Source organism: Corapipo altera, unplaced genomic scaffold (genome assembly GCF_003945725.1).
Source record: "Corapipo altera isolate COAL_440 unplaced genomic scaffold, ASM394572v1 132074, whole genome shotgun sequence".
NCBI lineage: Eukaryota > Metazoa > Chordata > Aves > Passeriformes > Pipridae > Corapipo > Corapipo altera.
In genome coordinates, this window is record NW_020885267.1 from 2,565 (window position 1) to 25,016 (window position 22,452).

Below are 22,452 nucleotides of genomic sequence, written 5' to 3' on the forward strand. Positions count from 1 at the left end.
CAGGGTGGTGACAGGACACCTCGTTCCCAATGGAGCTGCCTCTGGGATTTTATCCCGTGTCAGCTCCTGATCCTCACTTTGCTTTGGGATTTCAGAACCAGTTTCCCTCCCCCATTCCCTTTTCCCAGCCAATTCCATTCTTTCCAGAGCCATCCCAGCTCCTCCCAACCACCCCCCGGGAGGTCTGGGATGCCCCAGCGCCGTTCCACATTCAGTAAATCACCGACTCCGAGTTGTTCTTTCCAGTCTTTATTGGAAGTGCAAACCTCTGGGAAGAACAACTCCCTGCTGGAAGCTCCTGTGGCTGCCCCGGGTGGAAGCTGTGTCCGGGTTGAGCCCCTGGGGGGTTTCCATGGAGATTCCAAGGGGGATACACGGAGGTTCCAGGGAGTTACGCAGCCGTCGCCTTCTGCTTGTAGGTTGCCATCATCTTCTTGATCTCAGCAATGGCCTTCCCAGGGTTCAGACCCTACAGGGAAGAGTTGGTCAGTTCCTCTGGAAAACCCGGAGCATCCTCCCTCCCTCCCCCTCATCTAAGTCGGAGTAAACTCACTGCTCAGAAACAGTTGGCAGAGGAGCTGCTCAATACCCCTTTTCCCCCAAAAGCTGGAGGAAAATGTGATGTTGTGCCTCCTTTCAAGCACTGGAGGTTCCAGGATGGATCCCAGCTCTCAAATATGCTGCTACTCATAAGAAGAGTTGGCAGAGGAGCTGCTCAGCCCCTGTTTGCCCTAAAACCTGGACTCCAGCCCAACCCAGGCTGCATTTCCAGAGCTGGTTGAGGGTCAGGACACCCAGGGCCAGCTCGGGCACTGCCCCGGGCAGGGGGGGCATTCCAGAGAGGTCAGGCCGTGCTGAGCCAGCTCTGCTCCATCCAGCCTCCACTTCCATGGGAAGAGCAGAGCAGCCTGGAGCAGGCAGGGAGCTGGGAGCTCTCCTGGAGGCTGGAGCAGCAGCACCTCCCTGTGCCTGCAGACAAACACTCCCTCGGCTTTGGAGTCGGTTTAATCAGCAACGCTGGGATCAAAGGGGAGAAGGAGCCCTGGGGACTCTAATGAAGTTCAAGCAGGACTGAATTCCACATTTTTATGGGTGTTTGGACTTCTGGAGGCAGGAAACAGGCTTGGAGCAGCCTGGCAGGGACGGCACGAGGGAGGTGGAATTATAAACCAAGAAAAGCTGAGTGTGGAGGCGCTGGGGGGGTGAACAAGGTCAGGGCACAACATAGAAATGCTCCAGCTGAGCTTCCCTCAGGTTTTCCTACAAAACAGACCCACTTCCCGTTACAAAGGTCCTTAATCCTGCAGCACTGGTGCCAAAGCAAGCAATCCTAAAATGAGAGGGGGATCCTGTGTGGGACAGGGAATGAGCAGGAATTACCCCTGGTGCAGATCCCACCAGGTCTTCCATGCTGATCAGGACAGCCAGGACTAGGGAATGTGAGTGGGAATGTGTTATTAACCATAAATCTGCCTCACATTTCAGCCCAAGTGCTGTTTCCCTACATTCCTACAAACAGCCAAGTCTTGGGTTTCACCTTCCCCTTCAGCTGAGCTCTGGGTCACACCAGGTGATGAGCCAGCTCCCTAAAAAAGGAGGAATTATGTGCTGTCAGGGAATCACTCTGGAAAAATACCCCCACAAATGAGCCTGAGCTCCTGACAGACACATCCTCCCATATCTCAGGCAGCTCATCTTCCCCACACTTGTGATCCACTCCAACATTTCCCACTATTCCACAGCCCAAGGAACGACTCCACCACCAGGTGCAGGGAAAGGTTGTCTGGAAAGCAGCAGAGCTGCTGGGAAAGCAGAACTCCATCAGCAGGGTTAGATGGGATACTGGGCAGGAATCCTTCCCTGGGAGGGTGGGGAGGCCCTGGCACAGGTTGGTTGCCCAGAGAAGCTGTGGCTGCCCCATCCCTGGAAGTGTCCAAGGCCGGGTTGGACGGGGCTTGGAGCAACCTGGGACAGTGCAAGGTGTCCCTGCCCATGGCAGGGCCAGGATGGGATGAGCTTTCAGGTCCCTTCCAACCCAACCCACTGCAGGCCTGTCCGTGAGCACCCCCCACCTTGGGGCAGGTCCTGGTGCAGTTCATGATGGTGTGGCAGCGGTACAGGGAGAACGGGTCCTGCAGCTGGGCCAGCCGCTCCTCCGTGTAGTCGTCCCGGGAGTCGATCATCCAGCGGTAGGCCTGCAAAGCAGAGGATCTCACAGCCCAGGAACACTCCTCAGGGGGCTGGCACCAACCAGGGGGAGAGTGTAACCATCCCACACGGAAATTCTGGGCTGGGATGGGGTTGTTCCACCACCTGCAAACACAGGTGCTGGGAACAGAGGGACCCTCTCACCTGCATGAGGACGGCGGGGCCCAGGTACTTGTCCCCGTTCCACCAGTAGCTGGGGCAGCTGGTGCTGCAGCAGGCACACAGGATGCACTCGTAGAGCCCGTCCTGGGGGGCACAGCACACTCTGTCACTGCAGGAACTCCCCACAGGGGCACTGCCACCAGCACCGCCCTCCCCTCCGGAACCGCCACCAAACCCTTCCTGGCGGGGAAGCGCTGCTGGAGCAAAGCAACTGAAACAAGGCACACAGAAACTCCCCAGCCCCACCCAGGGCCCCCAGCTCAGGGCCAGGAGCTGGAATTTGATGGTCCTTGTGAGTCTCTTCCAACTCAGGATATTCTGATTTTATGACCCACGTAATAAACCAGTGTTTGTGACAACAGGGGGAAATGTGTGAACTGAAGGAAAATGTGGAAGTTGCTTGATTTTCCTGCATTCCTTCCTTCCTTCCAGCCCATCCCAGCGAGGGAAGGAACAGACAGGTCACCAGTTCATTCAAGGCCATGCTACAGAAAGAAGGAAGAGCAAAGTCTGCCCAGCAGCCTCCAGGAGAGCCCGGAGCTTGTCCTTGAGAGCAGTCCCAGGCAAAGGAACGGTGCCAGCCTTCAGTCACTGCCCCATTTTTATAGAGAATAAGGACTTTTTCTTTCAGGCACAGAAGAACAGAAAGTCAGTCCTACACAAAAGTCATTCGGGTACTTTTAGTTTTGCTTATTTCTACCTGATTAAGAAAAAAAATCGCCCCAGACAGAAAAGAAACTGAGGAGCTGAGGGTCTCCAAAGTCTCTTTGTAGCTCCTCAACCTCCCCCAAACTAAAAGACAGGAGTCCAACCCGACTTCATTTAAGTATCTGAAAGTTATTTTGGAAGAAAAGGCTCATGGAATTCAGTTTTGGAAGATCCTTGATGCCAGAACTCCCAGCAGCTTTGGAAAGCCTTGGCAAGAGGAAGGTCAGAGTGATCCCCTCCCGCCTAAATTTGTCTCATTTCTAATTGCACCATTTCACAGCATTTACAGAAAAAGGGGGAATTTTTCAGCTGGCAATATATCCAAGTTTGTCCTGCACCCAGAGGAAGAGCAAGCTCAGCACTGAGATCAAAGGCAGGTTCCCCAGCTGTACCTGGGGTGAGGCAGCTCTGCCCTCCCTTCCAGGTTCCCTGATTTCTCCTGGAATGAGAAGGTGATTCCAAGGAGGGGGAAAATCCCTTCAGTCCTTACACATGGATCAGATAACGCTGGGAAGTGGAGGAGAAGAAACTGTTGCCTTTGGATAGAGATTTTTTCACCCTGTGGTTGTTCAGATGTCACAGTCACTGTCGACACCTGGGACTGGGCTATTATGGGATGTCCCTGCAGACACATACAGTAGGGATCCTCCAAAAGATCTCTGCAGCTCAGGTTTTTCCCTGAATTCCCTTTAATCAGTCTCCCTCTTTGCTGTCCATATCCACCTCTGCTTTCCCAAAATGCAGCCCTGGTGCCTCCTCAGTGACAGCACTGCTGTGGAGCAGGCTGAGCTTTGGATCATGGAATGGTGGATCCATCAAGGCAGGTCAGAGGGGAAAAAACCTGTTGATTTCCTGATCCTGACTGTGGCAGCCAGGGAAACCCATCCCAAAACTTACCCACACTCTCAGCTTTTTAAAAAGCTGTCATGACCCAGACACCTTTCAGCTTCCTGGAGAAATTTTGGATCTCCACCACCAAAAACATCCCCTCACAATAACACTCTGCTTGAGACAGACACCCAAAAACCTGCACTCCCGCTCGTGTCTCCGCATCCACAAGGACTTGGCTTTTGCCATGAGTTTTCCAGGCTGTAAATCCCAGCAAGCAGCAACACGAGAGCTCTGCCCTGCACGCCGCAGGCCAGGCAGACACACAGAGCCCAGCCTTATCTGCCCTGGAACAGGACAAGCCTGGAGCCTGCCCAGCATCTCCACAGCACAGGTCTGCCGTGGGAATGGGATCAGAGTGCCCAGGGCAGCCCCAGCTCCATCTCCAGGGCCAACACCTCCCTGGGCAGTGGCCCTGCCATGCCCTGCATCGCGGGGACAGGTCCCACCATGCCGGGGCTGCGGCAGCTGCAGGCAATGAGAACCTGCTGCACGTTAAGGTTTAAGCCTGGTCTTATCTGGGAGGGGTTTTAAGGGGGAAGAAGAAGCAGTGACCAGTTTCTGACGGTCTTCTATGGACTGCAGGTACTGCTGCTGGCCCTCCTTGGACTTGTCCTTCTTCTTCAGGTACGGCTCGATGGATTTGTACTGGGCATAGAAGTTACTCAGGTCCTGTGGGTCACAGAGCAGAGAGGTCACGGTTATTAGGATGAATTTTATACAACTACAGAATATCCTGAGCTGGAAGGGACCCCCAAGGATTATGGATCCAACTCCTGGCCCTGCCCAGACACCCCAACAATCCCCTCCCGTCTCTCAGAGTGTTGTCCAAATCCTCCTGGAGCTCTGGCAGCCTTGGGGCCGTGACACTGCCCTGGGGAGCCTGGTCAGTGCCAACCACCCTCTGGGGGAAGAACCTTTCCCTAACGTCCCACCTGACCCTCCCTGGCACAGCCTCGTGTCACACCAGACCAAAGTCCTGCAGCAGAGATCCAACACCTGCCCCACTCCAACAAAAGGTGGCATCTCCTACCTCGACCTGCCACATTCCTCCAAGGGAGGACAGATTTAGTCACTACAGACCCACCCAAAAACCAGCAGCACGAGGAACATGTGAAATGGGAGACCTGATCTTGGCTGGCACCTCCCAGTGCCATCCTTCCCACCCCAACCTGACTGGAACGGTGCCAGCCATGGTCCCAAGCTGGCACTCACCGGGACAAGGTCCTTCACCACGTACATGTGGGGCAGAGGGTAGATTTTGGTGACCTTGCTGAGATCAGAGTCAATTTTTTTGATGCAGGCCAGCGTGTTCCCCCCTCCAATGTTCATGGCACAGGAGCCACAGATGCCTGAGTGGGAGAAAAGCAGTAAAGGGTTAAATTTGCCCTCTTAAAGAAGATCCTCTTGGCCCCAAACATGCCCCTGGGCTGTCCTGAAGAAACTACGTGAGAAGAAAAACGACAGGAGTTGCCACTGGGCCAAACATGTTGTTACTTAAATAAAAAACAAACGCAGGAGTTGCTTTCATCAAAGCCCAAACACATTCTCAGTGGTGAAGCTCCTTCCACAACACAAAACAAGTGGCTTGGACACCTCATGGCTTCCAAATCATTCATTAGGTTTAAGTTTTTCGGGAGGGGAACACACTGAGCTTTGCTCAGAGGTTTGAAGCACGAGGTTGTGTTGGTGTGAGGCAGCTAAAAATAAGATTATAACGTGGGCAACTGATGCATCTTCATCAGCTATGGAATTACAGGATTGTTGGGGTGGAAGGGACCTCCGGAGATCATCCAGTCCAACCGCCTGCCAAGGCAGGGTCACCTGGAGCAGGTGACACAGGAATGGGTCTGGAATGTCTCTGGAGAGGGAGACTCCGGGCCCTCCTTGGGCAGCTCTGCCACCTTCCACGGAAACAATTTCTTCCAGATGTTCAGGTGGAATTTCTTGTACTTTAGTTTATGGTCATTGCTCCTCATCCTGTCGTTGGGTACCCTGGGAAGAGTCCGGCACCGTCCTCTTGGAGATATTTTATAGGGATTCACGAGATCCCCTCTCAGTCTTCTCCTCTCTGGACTAACCAGGCTCAGCTCCTGCAGTCTCTCCTCATCAGAGAGCAGAAAAATGGTCCAAAGCATCCCTGCAAATCAGCACTATAAACCCAAATCCCTCAGACAGGAGGATTTTGGTGCAGTGCCACGAGCTGCGCTGCCAAAGGTGAGAGGACAGACACTGCCCAGAGCCAGCAGCACAAAACCAGCCTAATAAATAGATTAAATGACATCACTAACGACCTCCAGTAATACAAGGATCGGCTGAAGCCCAGGAAGGCCAAGCTTGACAAGAAAACCACTGCAGAAGTGTCCCAGATACTCCTCATGTGAGAAGGAGACAAATGCTGGAAGGGCAAAACTCCAATTCCAGAGGATCTGCCCCATCCCAGCTGAGCTGAGTGCCAGGAATGTCCCTGCCAGCCAGCCCTGCTGCCAGGCTCCTCTGGCACTGCACCAGGGTCATTCCTCTCACTGCAGAAATGGTGACAAGTATTTTCCAGCCAGGGCTGCAGCCTCAGGACCACGTGCTCCCAGCAGGAATGTGGGAGCTGGGCTGTTTTTTGCCCTGCGTGGCAGAAAAGGGGCAAGACTGAACCAGCCCAGCTTGAAAACCTGTCTTCTCCAAGGAAAGTATTCAGGGCAATGCATTCCAGCTTGGGAATCTTTTGGCTATCTAAATATTAGACACTGAGAACAAGCATTCCCCATGGAATTCCTCCACCTGCTATGCAGATTCCAGAGGAAACGGCTGCATTGGAGCTTTTCATTTCCATCCAAGTCCAAACATCTTTAGGCAGCAACTGGCCTTAAACTTCTCCTCCTTGCAAACCCACCTCATTAAATCCAAAGCTGTTGCACAAAGGAATGCATTTCACAATAACCTCCCTTCTTGCTTTTCCACAACTCAGCATCCCAAGGTGACCCCGGAACGAGGAGGATTTTTACAGGGAAAGTCACCCAACAGGGCAGTTTTACTGCAGCTCCAGACCTGCTGATTTGTACCTGCATGAGGAGCAGCCACAACAGAAAAACACTGGCTGCCCTTTTCCTCAATCAATCCCTGGGCTTAGTCAAAGGGCCAAGAAAAAGATTCCTGAAGCTATTCCTAGAAGTCCTAAGTGCTCTTCCAATTACACCCTGTCTTGTTTCCACAGCAGTACTGAAACAGCCCCTACAAGTTGTTCCCATTCCGCCTCTGCCCCCTCAGTCTGGCTGCTGGAATCTCTCCTTGGATTTGGCCCACGCAGCCCAGCACTGGAGGGCAGCAGGATGAACCAGATTAGGAGAGAAACTGGAACAACTGGGGCTGGTGGAAGGCAAACCCGGCTGAGCTGGGTGATTACAACCTCTGAGCACGAGCTCTGCCTTTGCTGCTCCATTCACTGAGTGTTTCTTACACACAGCTGGGAGAGTTTTCCAGAGCTACACGTCCACTGTCAGCAACAAACAGTATTCCAGGCTGGAAAATCCTTCTTACCTTCCCTACAGGACCTACGGAAGGTCAGGGTGGAGTCCATCTCGTTTTTAATCTTGATCAGAGCATCAAGCACCATGGGCCCACACCTAAAGCAGAAAACAGGGTCAGTTCACCTGGAGAATCCCCCCAGACTCAGGGCTGAACTTCTGGCACCCCAACTAAGCAGCACCTAAAAGGGTTTTGGATCAGCTGCAATTAATACACATTTTTTGGCAATCCCAGGCAATAAAACAGATTTCTTGATGAGGGTGGGAGTCAAACCCTTTATCCTGCTGATGCCCTGAAGGTTCAGACAGCACAACTCAACCCCAAGTGCCTTGTACTGGTTCTCTTTGCTTTTGGGTCAGGCTTTAACAAGTCAGTCTGTCCCCATTAGTCACAAGAGACACATAAAACCAAACAGTCGTGGACAACTTCTGTAATTTTCTACCCAGCAGACAGGGCAACACCCAGAAATTATCCACCAGTGCAAGTCACACAGAAATCTGAGTCCTCTGTCACGGGGTTCTTAAGTAGGGGCTGGGGAATTTGTGTGTGGAACTCCTGGAAAGGGCTCGGGGTGAATTCCTGGGGCAGGAGCACAGCACCAGCTGGAGCTCAGGCAAATGCAGGATGTGTCCAGGAGAAGGTTTCTGCACCACAGGGAATCTGAACCCCTTCCCAGAATCCCAGGGAAGCAGGAGCTGTCTTGGGGATCCCATACCAAAGTGTGCAGGTGGTTCCAAAAGGTTAATATGGCCTGAAAATTAGAGGCAACTCAGTGGGAACAAACTTCCACCTTCTCTCCCAGCTCTGGGACTGGGAGTTACACACGGAGTGTCATTTTGGAACACTGAATCCCAGGATGGTTTGGCTTGGGAGGGACCTTAAAGACTGTCCAGTGCCACCCCCTGCCATGGGCAGGGACACCTTCCACTGTCCCAGGGTGCTCCAAGCCCTGTCCAACCTGGCCTTGGACACTTCCAGGGATCCAGGGGCAGCCACAGCTTCTCTGGGCAACCTGTGCCAGGGCCTCCCCACCCTCTCAGCCAGGAATTCCTTCCCAATATCTCACCTAAATCTCTCCCCTTTAGTTTCAAACCACATCCCCTTGTGGTACCACCTGCCCACGTAAAAAAATCGCTCTCCCTCTTTTTTAGAAGCCTCAAATTTTTTCACATAAATAAAGTTTACTGAAGTCTTCAAGTCTTCAGCACAACTCAGAGACACAGATAAAACCTCACAAAAGTCCCAAAACAAAGTGACCATTCCCTGCTGGGACACTGGTACTCAGGGCACAGTTTATTTGTCACACACAGGTGAGGAAGGGGCAAACAACCCCATAAAACCACAGTAAAATTTGTTATATAACTGATTATATTATCAGGGATTTTTTATTAATTATATTTAAAAAGATGTATTATTTTAAAATATACATTATATGATCTATTATATAATTGTATAGAAATATATTATATAATTATACATAAGTATGTAATGTATTCTATAATTTTATAGAAATATAAAATACATTCTATAACTTAAAAGATATCTATATTATAAAATTTTATAAAACTATATCTTCATATATTAAAATATATTAAACCCAAAACATTTTAATTATATTACCAATAAATTATCTGCAATAACAAAATTATTATTCATTAATAATTTAAATTTATTCTCTTATCAGGACATACCATCAGTGTCCCCTGTGCTGAAGACAAGCTGCTCTGTAACAACTGAGCAGCACCTTCAGGGCCACTCCAAGCTTTTATCATTCCCTGGAGCTCAGTGAGCTGCTGACACCTTTAGCACCTGGAAAAGCTCTTCCCGCAGGGAATACTCACTTGTTGAGGTCCACCTCGTAGGTCTGCATGCGGGGTTTGTCCCCGGCTTTGTCGGGGTCCCATCTGTAGATGGCGAATTTCTTGAGCCGCGGTGCTGCCGCCGCTGCCGTCTGGGCTCCCCGGCACTCCTGGATCCACAGGGAAAACTGCCCTCAGCTCCCTCCACGGGCCTTGGGGCCAGGGAACAGGGTGACAGGAGGCAGCACTGCTTTGTATTTGGGGATTTGGAGAGGTTTGGGAACATCCTGACAAGGATTTGTGGGAGCGGTGTAACCTGGTGATGCAACCCCCCCCATCCTGGGGCTCCCTCCTCCATGGGGCACTGGAGATAATGCCAAAATTAAGGGACTCCCCCAGGTGTTCCTGAGGCACCATGGCCTTCAAACCCTGAAGGCTCTCCCTGCCCCCAAATTACCTCCAGAAGTTCCTAAATACTCCCTACCCAGCTCCGGGCCAACAAACCACCTCCTCCCGCTATTCCCCCAGGGAGCTTCTTCCTCCTCCAGGCCACCTTCCCATCTCACCTCTCCCTAACTCACCCTACATCCCTATTCCCCCTGTTCCCACATCTCTTCCCAACCCCTTTCTGGTGTGTTTCCCCCTCTCACAATTTCCTGTCAACCTTTATCTCCCCCTAAACCATTCCCAGACCCCTTCCTGCTTCTCTTCACCCCCAGACCCTCCTCAGCATCCCCCTCACCGATCCTCTTCCCCCTCAGCTCACCCCCCTTTTCCCACCCACTCTTCCCACTTTTTACCCCATTCTGGACTGGCCCCTGCCCAGAGCCCCCTCTGCCACCCTTCACCTCCCCTCCCAAACCCCCTCCAGCCCCCTCTGCCACTGATCCCCTTGTCCCGCAGCCCACCCCCTTCTCCCACCTTTTACCGCATCCCAGACCCCGTCCAGCCCTCTCAGCCCCCTCTCCCATCCCTCCCCTCCTGCCCATTCCCAAATCCCACACACTCCCTCCAACTCCCACACATCCCCCCAACCGCCTCTGCCGCTGATCCTCTTCACACTCGCCTTCTCCCACCGACTCCTCCCTCTTTTACCGAATGCCGGACCCCATCCTGCCCCACAGCCCCTGCCCAGAGCCCCTTCTCCCATCCCTTTCCTCCTGTCCATCCCCAGCTCCCACACATTGCCCCCAACTCCCTCTGCCACTGATCCTCTTCCCACTGCCCTTCTCCCACCCACTCTTCCCATCTCACACCGCATCCCGGACTCCGTCCTGCCCCACAGCCCCCTCCCTCCATCCCCCTCTCCCACCCCTCACCTCCTTCCCCTCATGCCCAATCCCAAATCCCACACACCCCCTCCAGCCCCCCATCTCCCTCCACACTCCCTCCAGCCTCCCCTCTGCCCCCTGTCCCTCCTCCCCGCGCCCCTCCGCGCCCCTCCCGAGCCCCCCAGCCCCCTCACCGCCCGCAGCCCGGCCCGCAGGAGCCGCGCGGGGACGCGGTGCCTCAAGGAGACTCCGAGCGCGGCCGCCGCCATCTTGGCGCTGCGCAGTTCCGAACCCGCCGGAAGTGACCCGGCGCCGCCATGTTGTGCGCTGAGGGGCAGGCGGGCGCCCTCCGCCATCTTGGGGGTGGCGGCGGCCTCAGGGCAGGCGCCATGTTGAGTGTGGCGCGTATTGCGTTACAAAGCGGGGTGGCGGGGCCAGGACGCCTAAATCCCCCCTTGTTTTTGGTGTGAATTCCACAAAAATGACCCCTTGTTTTTTCATCAGTAATTCCCAGCCTCACTGCGTTTGCACGGAGGTGCCCAAACCCTCCCCTCACACGAGGGGACCTGCCCCAACACCGAGCAGGGCAAAATGGCGAGTGCGGGGGGTTAAAGAGTGACTGAACCATTGGGGTTGGAAAAGCCCTCACAGATCATCGAGTCCAACCTGTGACCGATCTCCCCTTGTCACCCAGACCATGGCAATAAGTGCCACGTCCAGTCTTCCCTTAAACACCTCCAGGGACGGTGATTCCACCACCTCCCTGCACAGCCCCTTGCAAAAAATTACCCCCCCCTACTCTGAGGGCTTCCCTCCCTTTCTCTTACGATTATTACCCATTATTATTGAATTTCACGACTTTTTCCTCACAGCAAGTTTATTTGTGAAGTGAGTTGTGACCAACACATGCTGAAAAAGCCGCTGGGGGCAAAGGTGGAGGCAGGAAGAGAACAAGGAGGAGGAGGGTGAAGAGAGAGGAGGAGGTGAAGGTCTCAGTATTGTTACCAAACAAGGCTTTTTTTTTAAAAAGGAGTTTGTGCAGCAGTGGGGGAAATGCTGAGAGATTTAATCCATGGAATAGATGAGGGATGACAGGCAAGCAATGGGTGATGTCCACGTGTTAGAAAAACAAAAGTTTGGGGCTTGATGTACTTTGGTGTTCTCAGACCTGGGGGAGAAAGGTTAACAAAACCTAGGAGAGAAATTTACTGTTGAGACTTGGACACCAGGAATGTAGGATTTATAAAGCACAAAGACACAGAAAACAGATATGAAGAGGAAACTATCAAAGACCATTACTGAGACTCTCCCTATATGGGAAAAAGATAATAAAAAGACTGAAAATCAGCATGAGAAGCAAAAAATCAACAATAAATAGAAGATAGAATACTAATTAATTAAGAGAACTATGTAACTTGTAAACCAATGGATACCAATTCCTTCGTTTGCTAGAATTTATAAATAGTTAAAAGTTTTGATAACTGATGTACATGTTTTGTGGAGTGATCTCCATGTACCTCAGTGTTGACTAATGTTGACTTTCCAACCCAACAAACTGGTTAGAGAGTTTATTTCACAATTTTTGGTGACATGGTTGTTCCTTGAACACCTCCAGGGATGGTCATTCTACCACCTTCCAAAAGCTTCTACCCTTCCAAAAAAATTGCCCCCTCACCCCTCTGAGGGCTTCCCTCCCTTTCTTGCGCAATCACTGCCCATTCTTATGTATTTTCATGACTCTTTCCTCACAGCAAATATATTTATTAAGTGAATCACAAGCAACACACACTGAAAAAGCCACTGGGGAGGAGGGAGGAGAGAGAAGGAGGAGGAAGAGGAAGAAGAGGAGAAGAAGGTCTTGCTATGGCATGAAGTGCCACCATTTGAAGGCGAAGGGCCGTCGCTGGACGTTGGTGCCACACCGGACCTCACCCAGGCTGCCATGGTAGGAGGCCACCTCCTCGAGGAAGCGGCAGCTCAGACCCAGTGGCTCCAGGAGGGAGCGGATCTGCTGCTCCAGGCAACATTCCCCTGCTGTCACGGGGCCGAAGGGTTTGGGGATGCCCAACTCCTTGGCCAGGACAATCATGGTGACCTGTGGGGTGACACCGGGGGAGATCAGCGGTGTTGGGGTTGATGATGCCCAAGGGAAGGTGTTGGTCACCCTCCTCCATCAGCCTCAGCCCATCAACACCAGTTTCTGCAGCTACCCTCCCACAGAATTCCAAATCCAACATAATTTTCCCTTTTTTATCATTAAACCCCACCTCACTATTGCAATTTCACTGCTTTGAGAGGGTTTTTGCCTAAAACCCCACTGCAAGCAACACAAAGCCACAAAGTTATGTTAGGCCTGCTGAATGGAGATATTTCCTTTTTCTAGACAGCTGATTTGTTTTGGGACAACTCTGGGGACTCATCCTGGCTGACTAAGCTGGTCTTTGGAGAGCACCTGAGGAGTGGGGACCCCCTCACCGTGTTGGGGAAATACGGCACAGCTTTGCCCTGCTTGTCGAGCTTGAAGAGGGCGGGCAGGTCGATGATGTCCTCCTCCGTCAATCCCAGCTCCCTCTTGAGGATATCCCTGTTCCAGTCGATGCAGCGCTGGAGGGGATGGAGAAGGGCAGGTTGAGGGGGGACACACGTGGGCACAGTCCCCAAAACCATCTCATGCAGGAGAAGAGCCAAAACACACCACCTCCCTTTGCACCACACTAGGGCAGTTTTTGCAAGAAATATAAATTATTACCAAAAATGTCAGTTCTTACCTGGGCATACTGGTTCTGCTGCGCCAGGATGTCATTGGAAAGGACCTTGTTAATGGTGACTCGTTTTGTGTCTGTCCCCGAGTACCCTAAAAATGCAACGTCCCATCAAAATGAAGCCTGGCTTAGGATGGGGTACACAGATGGATAAAGTCCCCCATATCCCAATTTCCTGAGCTTGGAGTAAGGTTGCTGGAGTCACAATTCTTAGCGTATTGGGAAAGTGAGGGAAGAAAAGCTCTGCCCATTGGAAAGAGCACTGGAAAGGTCTTGTCATCCATCTTCCTGCCCACAGGAATCGTCATCTGCTGAATTTCTCCAGAGCATCCACCTCCAGGATTTGGATCCACCCCCTGGTTTGGGGCCACCTGGGTCTTCTCAGTGACCTTGAGGGACCCGTGGAGATATGGAGACATACTTCCAACCCCATCGTGGATCAAAATCCCAAAGAAAGGATTCCCAAAGCGACAAAAGAGTGCTAATTTGGGTAACATGAGAGCTGCCAGTTGTCCCACTCCGTGCCAGAGCTCCGCTGGCATTTGGAGATGCTCCATGCCACCAACCAAGCATCCCCTCCACGCGGAGGGCTTTATCCCTGCCATCCCACTCGCTTCCCAAAATAGGCCGTGAGGAGGCTGGGGGTGGTGGGTGGGCATCCCATCACAGTTTACCAGCTGTGAAGGACAACCGGGTGGGACGATGTCCCTGTGTGGCCCCGAGTCCCCCTGTCCCTCCGGCTGCCCTCGGCCCGGTTGCTGCAGCTCCGCTGACACCAAACCCTGCCCAGAGCCACTCGTGTCCCCTTGCCTTTGAACATGGTGGCTTCTCCCTGGCCTTCCTTCTGCTTCTCCCGGAAAAGCTTGTAGCACGCGGCAGGACTGGCCATCAGCATCCGGAATCGCTGTGGGAAGGTGGGAAGGAGAGGAGTCACCCGAAGGGAATTTTCCAGAGCCTCAGGAGACCCCAGGGACTTGCTTTTGCAAAGAACCTGTGCTAAACCCCTTTGAATTAGGTGTCTTTGCTGCTATTTAGTGCCTTTTTTAATGCTTGGAGGGTTTGTGGGGAACGTGTGGTCATAAAGTTTCCTTTTTTGAGTCATCCAGGTCAAGGCTTGGTTTTCCTGAGGGAAAAGTCTTGTGTCAGGGTTTCCCTGAGGGAAAAATCTGTATCAGATGCAGCAAAAAACGTGATAGAGGAAAGAGAAATGTTTTGGAAACATCTGGGAGAAGCTGAGGCACTGGGAATCTCCAGGCTCATGGATTTACATTGGAATCTTGAGGTTTAAAGTTCTTGGACTACCTGTGCAGGCATTGTTTCCCTTCTGTTTCTGTTAATTATTTGCTCAGTGAGTCCCCTTTCATGCTCAGATCCCTCATTTTGGGGACAGGAGTGAAACCCAAACTGGTTAGGAGTGCCAAAGAAATGAGTTTTGGGGTTTTTCGTAGAGGTGTCCTAATGGGATTAGTATCTTGGAAGAGGAACACCAAAGGGATGTGGGATTTTGGGGTACCTTTTTGTCCGAGGTGGGCACGAACGTGAGGAACTCATTGACGTTGCCCACAGCCAACCAGTCAGAGTAGAGCTCCACAGGAGCCTGGACTCGCTGAGCATGGAGGAAGTCCCTCACCATCCTGGTCATCCTCCTCCCTGCAGATCTGGGAGTGAAATCCCCAAGAGAGGGAATGCGAGGGTGAGGATTTATCCATCAACACGTACTTGGATGTAAATAGCCGCCAAGGTGGAGGAGACTGAGCGCGCCCACCCCTTTCATAGCCACTCAGGGAAGGTCTAATTAACCCAATTAACATGACTTTGATGATATTTTGGGGCTCTTGTGGTTCCTTTGCTCCCAAATCCGTGTGTTCCCCATGCCTTACGTGGGGAAGCTGCTGCCGATGAGGATCCTGCCCAGGGGATACTCCTTCCCCCCCACGGACACGGGCGGACTGACCTCCAGGTTGCCGAAGGAGTCGAGGCTGGTGATGGCTTCAAAGAGGGGCTCCTTGTGCACATAGCCGAAATTGGAGCCCTGGGAAAAGAGGGATCACTGCCCTGAGTCCCTCCTGCCTCTGGCGTTTGATCCTTCAGCCAGGCTCAGACCTGCTCCAGAGGGTAAACACAGCAGGAGGGAGACCCATCCACGGGTGAGGAGAGGGGAAAGGAAAGGTGAGAGGAGAAAGGTCTCTGGGTCACGGAGGCTCGGGAATAAACGGCAAAATCCGGGAGCAGAGCTGAGGCGTTGAGATCCCACATCTCCTCTGGTATACCAGAGCCAACAGTTAAGTGTCCACATTAGGTTAATTAGTGCCAGGGCAGCCCTGGAGCAGAGCTTCTGGATGGCTCTTCCTGAGTGGGATGAACTGCAGCCCCTGAGGGTGAGTCTAAGAGCCACCCAAAGGGCTGTATGGCACTTAAATCCTGCTTAAGCCCTGATTTCCAGGTCTTAATATATCTGGGACTTAGGGTGTTGTGCATGCAGGGTAATTAACTCTTGGCTGTGATGTGTCAAAGCCCAAAGGGGAGATTGTGGAGTTAAAAACAGGGCAAAAATGGCAACGATGGGACACAATTCCTGTCGTGGACCTGTCCTTGATCTCCAGTTTGAGTCAACACGGGCTTGGAGCTCCCGGCAGCCCCTGGGACCAGATCAGGTATCTGTTAGGTTGGAGTTAAATCCCAATCACTTATCAGGGTTGGGTTTCCATGGGGATAAACCAAATATACAGGTCGGGAAAAATGAGCAGGGAGACCCGAGAGTGCTTGACTTCCACCTAGAAATTCCTTTTTTCAATTGAGGGTGTTTGGAGAAGCTGGGATAGAGAGAGCACAGCTTTCCTCGAGGCTCCCCGTGCGGTTTTGGGGAGTCTCTGGGGGATGGCTGGGATCAGCTCCTCTCTCCGGGTGCTGAGGGGGTACTGAGCATGAAACACCTGCTCTCAGCTTGTTTCAGTTTAATAAACCACGGAGCCCCTCCGGTTTCAACTGTCAAGGCGCTGGTTCATCCCAGGTTTGCGGGTCGCATCCAAGTCCTATCAGTTCCCCGTTGATTTTGAGGGGCTAATTCCCTGCTGGCTCCGTTTCCCTGGCGCAGGGTCCCAGGGCTTAGGGCTTGGCCGGGGCGCGAGGAGGACCCCGTGCGTGCCGAGTTTGGCTCAATATTCTGAGCTGGAAAATGAGATTGGAACGATAGCGGCGGGGATTAGGGAAGGCTTCAAAGCAGAAATTGGAGAATAATGTGTTAGCGGCTCCCAAGGCTGAAATTGCTTCCCTAAGTAGGGAGCAAAGCAATTCCTAAAGAGGGCAGATCCGAGCGGGCGCCTGCTTATTCGCTATTGCCACCCGCCGCATGACTCCGAGACTCTATGTACTCATGTCAGGCATGAGAAAAGATGGATTTCAATGCTCCTGAAAGCTCTTAACCTTCCCCAAAGTGACAAAAAAAGTGACTCGTCCTCTTCTCCCGTTACTGGCGGAGAGAGGATCCGGGCTGAGGCTGCTGCCAGCGCCCGCTGGGAGTGTGGGACAGCAATTCCGTGGCTATTTGGGGGTGTCCTGCCCTTTCTGCATGGTGGGATCTCAAGGGGATCATCTTTTTTTCCATGCTCGTCTTTGCTGGGCTCTGCCAAATCGCCCTCTGCGGGGTCACCGCCGTCCCGGCACGCCCTGCCCATGGCTGGCCCTTTGCCTTGGCAAAGAAGCCCCACGGGGATGCTGTTGGCAGCTTGTTCTCTTCCAAGGAAGTAAGTTGACCCCTCTCATGCTTCCCTTTCCTCTCCTGCTCGGAAGCTGCTGGATATTCACAGGCATAGGGGAGGAAAGGAAAAACCAGCCCACCACTGGGGTGCTGAGGGTGAAGAATTCCAGTCCCAGAGCTTGGCAGGAATCTTTCATTCCCGGAGGCGTGAGCTCCTCCTTTCCTCTCTCACCCAACACCTTCTGATCCCTGCTTTGAGGGGGAGTGAAGGTGTTGGTGTGCTCCCAATTGGAAGTGGATGGGATGGTATCTCCATGCAGAGCTGTTAAACTCATTTTCCAGGCAATTCCTTGTATGGCCTCCAAGGAACCAAGTGCCAGGAGGGTTTTAGGAGTGGGGAATTACATGAGGAATAAAACCTGCAAGCTGCTCCTCAGGCAATGCAAGCAAATCCTTCTCTTACCAGCAGCTCCTTGACGGGGAGTTGCTCCATCCCTCTATCCCGAGGGGAATCCAGCACCACTGGGAAGCACTTTTGGGGAGCGTGGGTGTAGCCAAACTCAATCTCATCCTGAAGAAGGGAGGAAATCCCGCATGGGGCACAGGAAGGAAAAGCTTTTCCCTGCCTCTGGAGCCCCCCTACCTGCATCCAGCGATCCCCACGGTTGGTGTATCCGAAGCAAACCTTCAGCTTGCAGCCGGCCTTGGTCACCAGGGTCTGGATCTCCTTGGTGAACAGGTAGTTGTCCTTCATGCTGGGAAAGGGGGTGGCAGGAGGGAAGGAGATGAAGGGTGGATATTGCCTCTGCCCAGCCTGTCTCCAGGACTGGTTTGGCTGGGAATACCCTCCCCGGCCTCACCTGCAGAGGAAGACGTTCACCGGCACCAAGGTGTTGGGGGTCATGATCCATGGGGCCACCCGGAACACCACTGTGTCCGTGAAGGCTGGAGTGTGGGGGATACCCTGAGGGAGCAGGTGGGAATCGGGGTCTGTCCACACACTATTCCCCCCAAATGCCCTTCCACTGAGGTCCTTTCTGGGGTTAATTAATGGGGATCACTCTCCATTCCCTCCCCATCCCCTTCTCTGGGATAGCTGCAACAAGGGACCCCATCTGCACCCCTTCCCTGGAGCTCCCAGACCTCTGCCAGCATCTCCAGGAGGCTGACATGGATGGAGACCAGCCCGGAGAAGGAATCGTTGGGAAAGCAGAGCCCCTGGACGAAGAAGTCGAGCTCGGCAGCCCCCCCAGGGTAGGACACGGCGTGGAACAGCTTCCTGCAGCCCAGCACCTGCACATAGCGCTGCCCAAAGAAGGGATCTGCAAGGAAACGGGGAAAATGGGACAATTCCAAGCCTTCATTGGTGTTCCAAGCCTATTTCCTTGTGCAAGGAGGACTCACAGTCCCTCTGTGCTGGAGTTTTTCCACCTCCATGGAGATACAACTTTGTCTGTTAGAACCACCTCAAAACAGGATGGAAGGATTTCGCAATTTTGTCATGGACAATGAGTATGAGGAAAAACATCTTGGCCTTTCCTTGGATGGAGCAGCCACTGGGAAGGCATTTTCATGGAGTTTCTGCTCATCCATGGGATGAAAATGCCACCAGGCTGACAGGGAGGGAGGGCAGAGAAGAAAGGGGCAGAGGAGGAAGAGGAAGAAGAAGAAGGGGCAGATAAGACAGAGGAGGAAGGGGCAGAAGAGGAGGAGGCAGAGGAGGAGGCAGGAAGGACTTACTCTGCACATGGAACACCCCAACCCTGTCGGCGTCACGGACAGAAACAGAGAGAACGATTTCGTACCCCCGGGGCAGGCGCTGGGGCCCCTCCATCCTCAGCACCATCTGGGCCATGTCCTCCAAATCTGGGGGGCAAACAACAAAATTAGGAGATGTCTTATATGCTCCCTCCTGGAGTTTGCACCTCCTTCCCAAGAAAGCTGCTCTTCCCTCACCACCACCCTTTGCAACCTGGAAAAACAAGCCCTGCTCCTGCTGGCAAAGCCCGTGCCTCGTGCTGGGAAACAAATGCCCTTTTTAGCTTTTATTTTCCCTCCTCACCCCTGGCACGGCCTGTCCTTGACCTCAGAAACCTGATGGGCACTGGCTCCGTGTGGTTTTAGTTTTCCAGGAACAGGTGGGTGTATTCCTGGCTGCCTTATCCTGAGCTCCTTTCACCTGTGTGAGGCAGCCCTGGTGATTTTTCAGGCTCAGCTTCATGGCTCTGCTTGGCCACAAATGCTTTGTGTGTTATGAAATGCAAAAAAATTCCCACGTGGGAAGCATGTCCAACAGCTGGCGGAGAGCAGCTGGTTCCTGAGCAAAATTCTGTCCCAAAAAATGTTCGAGAGAGGGAATCATGGAGGATTTTTGGGAAGCTCTGTTACCTTCTTTGTTGAACACCTGCTCGTTGTCGCAGTCGGACGCCGGAGCGGAGGGAATCTCCTTGTCACAGCCGACCAGCAGGATGGCGCCGTGTCCCTCGGGACCCCAGCTCCAGCTGGCCTAGAACAGCCCACTGAGGCTCAGCAAGCTCAGCCTCAGGCAAGCCCGTGGATTTTCCATGTGGAGGGAGAGGGGTTACCTTGTTGGGGCTGTTCCTCTCCACCACGCCGTCCTGGTCCGCATCGACGTCCAGGGAGATCCCTGGATGCACAGGATGGGTTTCACCCACCCATCAACCCAAGGCACAGCAAGGTTGGGTGGGAGAAAAATCCCCCCAGACCCGGCAAACGTGGGTCTACCCGTCCCCCCACCCACCCAAGGGATCAACGGGATGAGGATGGGTTGTTGCACCCAGGAGCCTCCGTACTCACCGATGCCAGTGAGGAAGACCCCGGCTTGGGTGATGGGCTTCCCTTCCTCTCCATAAAAGCTGACAGTGACCTGCAAACCCCCAGATCCCTGATTGGGAAAGGATGTTCTCCATCCGTGGAGGTCCCACACCCGATTGTCCCATCCCTCACCTTGTTGTCGTTGATCTCGGTGCTGGGCTGGCTCATGCTGAACCTCAGGACTGTCCCCTCCTGCAGTGGCCACCGCGTCCCACTGCCGGGCACCGGCTCGGCCTCGTCGCGGCCCCGGGACACCACATCCACACTGACCCCCTCCGTGTGCTTCACCCCAAAGGAAACCGCTCCGGCTGGGGCCGCTCTGCCAGAAACATTCTACGTTTGGAGAGGTTTGCACCCAAAACACTCAGTTCTCACTGCAATTAATTCCATGGCCAAGACCGGGCACGCCGGCGTCACCACACTCGCCACCGGCTCCTGCTGCCCTTTCCTGCCTCCCTGGGAGTTTGAGTTGTCCTTTGCTTTTAGGGCAGAAGATGCTGTTTTAGCACAAGGAGTATTTGAGCCAGTGCAGATTAGGATCTATAATAATCTCAACCAAGCCGCTGGAATTAAACTTGGGTTTAATGCCCTTCAGTGGAGAAATCTCTGTTTATTTTCCAGCTGGTGTTTGACAGCTCATCACGGCACTGTGGCCACTCCACTGAGACACTTTTCTGTGGGAAGCTCTAAGGGGGATGATTTTATCCAACTAAATCAGAGGTGATTTTATCCAACCCCAAAACTGTCAGTGCTGCCCCACTCCCAGTCCCATATGCCTTTTCTCTTCCCCAGCCACTCCGAGCAACCCCTTCCCCTCTTCTGGCTCCTTTTCCCAAATTTCTGCTTCCCAGCAGAAGATGCTGGTTTAGCACATTGGTATTTGTAGCCATTGGTGCAGATTAGGATCTCTAATAATCCCAGTCTAATTGGTGCTGCTGGAATTGAACTTGGGCTTGCACTTCAATGGAGAAATCCCTGTTTACTTTCCAGCCTGGGCAAACCCGGTGTTTAACAGCTCATCACAACACTGAGAGACTTTTCCATGGGAAACTCTAATTTGAGGCTGATTTTATCCAGCTAATTTGGGGTTGATTTTATCCAACCCCAAAGCTGTTGGTGCTGCACATCTCCCAGTCCAGGGTGCCCTCGCTCCTCCCCAGCCACCTCGTGCAACCCCTTCCCCTCTCCTGGCTCCTTTTCCCGAATTTCCCAGTCTTTCTAGGTTATTATTTTTGAGCTGTTTGCCCCGACACCCGAGAGCTGGTGCCGGATCCCCGTTACGGCTTCATTGCTCAGATGGTTTCTGGATGCCGATGGTCCCACCAAACCTGCCCCGTCGGGGAGGGGGGAGGGAGGAAACCTGAGCACTCCTTTGCTCCTGCCTGGGTGTCTCTGAAATTGTTAAATTACTTTTAATTATACATGGAAAAACTGGTTCAGTTTCCTTGTTTCTTGGTTTTGGGAATCCCACCAGGAATTTGACCTGGAGAGGTGCCAGGGGAGTCGTAACTCTGCTGCTTGGCTTGAATATCAAGAGTGAGATTTGCAAAAGCAAGGACCAGAATTAATCCCCAAATGAGCTTTTAAACTTTTTTTCTTTTCCCCCTTGGGGGGGAATAATTATCCTGAAATTCAATACTAGGATTGTTTTAGGGAAGGTAGTGTGGGGATTTCCCACTTTCCCAAGACACGGTTTTTTTCGCTAGATCTTGTTTTCCTTCCCTCTCCCAGCTGCATCCCTTCCTTTGCATTCCATCCCTGTGGCTCCTGCTCATCCCTCCGCTCTCCAGCAGCATTCCAAGATGACACCAGATCAAATCCACCATGGACTCGGGGTAAACGCTGCATTGTGGAAATGGGGGTGCTCGAAGCTTTCCCGGGATTTGCGCAGCCTTGCAAAGCCCAGGGTGGATTTTGCCCACAAAAAGGCGTCGGGGCCGCGAGGTTCGGGAAAGCAGGCGGGAAAACGAGGAGGGGGATTTGCAGGAGGGGTGAAGGTGAGGAGGAAGGAGGGGGTGTGGGAGGGAAGGCTGGGGTGTCCCACTCACCCGTGGACATCGGCGTGGATGCGGGAGCCCAGCACGCACAGGGCCTCGATGCGGTCCCCGGGCTGCAGCCGCAGCGTGCGACCCCCTGGCTTCTCCCGGCCCCCCGGCATCTCCCGGCACTGTCCTGGCAGCACCGGCCCCCGGCACCAGCCCCTGCTCCTCCTCAGCCCCCTGCACCCAGCCCCTGCTCCTCCTTCTCCTCGGAGCACAGCCCGGCTCTGCTGGGCTGGGGATGACACTCTGCAGCCCAAAGGGAGGGGGAGGCTGGATTGGACCCTCTAAAGCCTCTGGAAGATGATCTCCGAGGGGAGGGAAGGGATGGAGAGGGAGGGCAGCTGGCCTGGAGCCTGCTCAGCTCCCAACCCTATGCAAGGAGCTCCCCCAGCTGTCCCCAAATCCCTCCACCCTCTCCATGACCCCAAACAGGAATCACTGAAGTGGGGGCGATTTTCCAGCAGTTTGGATTTTGGCATATCCGCCCTTTTTTTGCTCTCTAGGGAAAATCTCTGGCTGCTCTTGGGAGGCAGAAACACGGTTTCCCAGCCCTCAGGTGAG

General features: G+C 53.2%; 2 protein-coding genes across 2 annotated transcripts; both read right to left on the bottom strand.

Moving 5' to 3' along the window:
* Window positions 1-233: 233 nt before the first annotated feature.
* On the bottom strand, window positions 234-10,838 carry LOC113940318 (succinate dehydrogenase [ubiquinone] iron-sulfur subunit, mitochondrial). Its single transcript, XM_027631447.1, has 8 exons — window positions 10,750-10,838; window positions 9,327-9,454; window positions 7,498-7,583; window positions 5,182-5,318; window positions 4,522-4,638; window positions 2,353-2,454; window positions 2,073-2,195; window positions 234-469 (listed from the first exon to the last, which is right to left on the bottom strand). The coding sequence occupies exons 1-8, from the start codon at window positions 10,822-10,824 to the stop codon at window positions 392-394; spliced, it is 846 nt and encodes a 281-aa protein (XP_027487248.1). The 5' UTR covers window positions 10,825-10,838; the 3' UTR covers window positions 234-391.
* Window positions 10,839-12,416: 1,578 nt separating this feature from the next.
* Window positions 12,417-22,007, bottom strand: LOC113940319 (protein-arginine deiminase type-2-like). The gene is made up of 18 exons (XM_027631448.1): window positions 21,898-22,007; window positions 20,833-20,840; window positions 20,225-20,346; window positions 19,982-20,182; window positions 19,832-19,901; window positions 19,600-19,661; window positions 19,403-19,520; window positions 18,755-18,880; window positions 18,158-18,336; window positions 17,875-17,978; window positions 17,658-17,769; window positions 17,478-17,585; window positions 15,198-15,349; window positions 14,831-14,975; window positions 14,128-14,221; window positions 13,324-13,409; window positions 13,031-13,159; window positions 12,417-12,650 (listed from the first exon to the last, which is right to left on the bottom strand). The coding sequence occupies exons 1-18, from the start codon at window positions 22,005-22,007 to the stop codon at window positions 12,417-12,419; spliced, it is 2,160 nt and encodes a 719-aa protein (XP_027487249.1).
* Window positions 22,008-22,452: the final 445 nt, after the last annotated feature.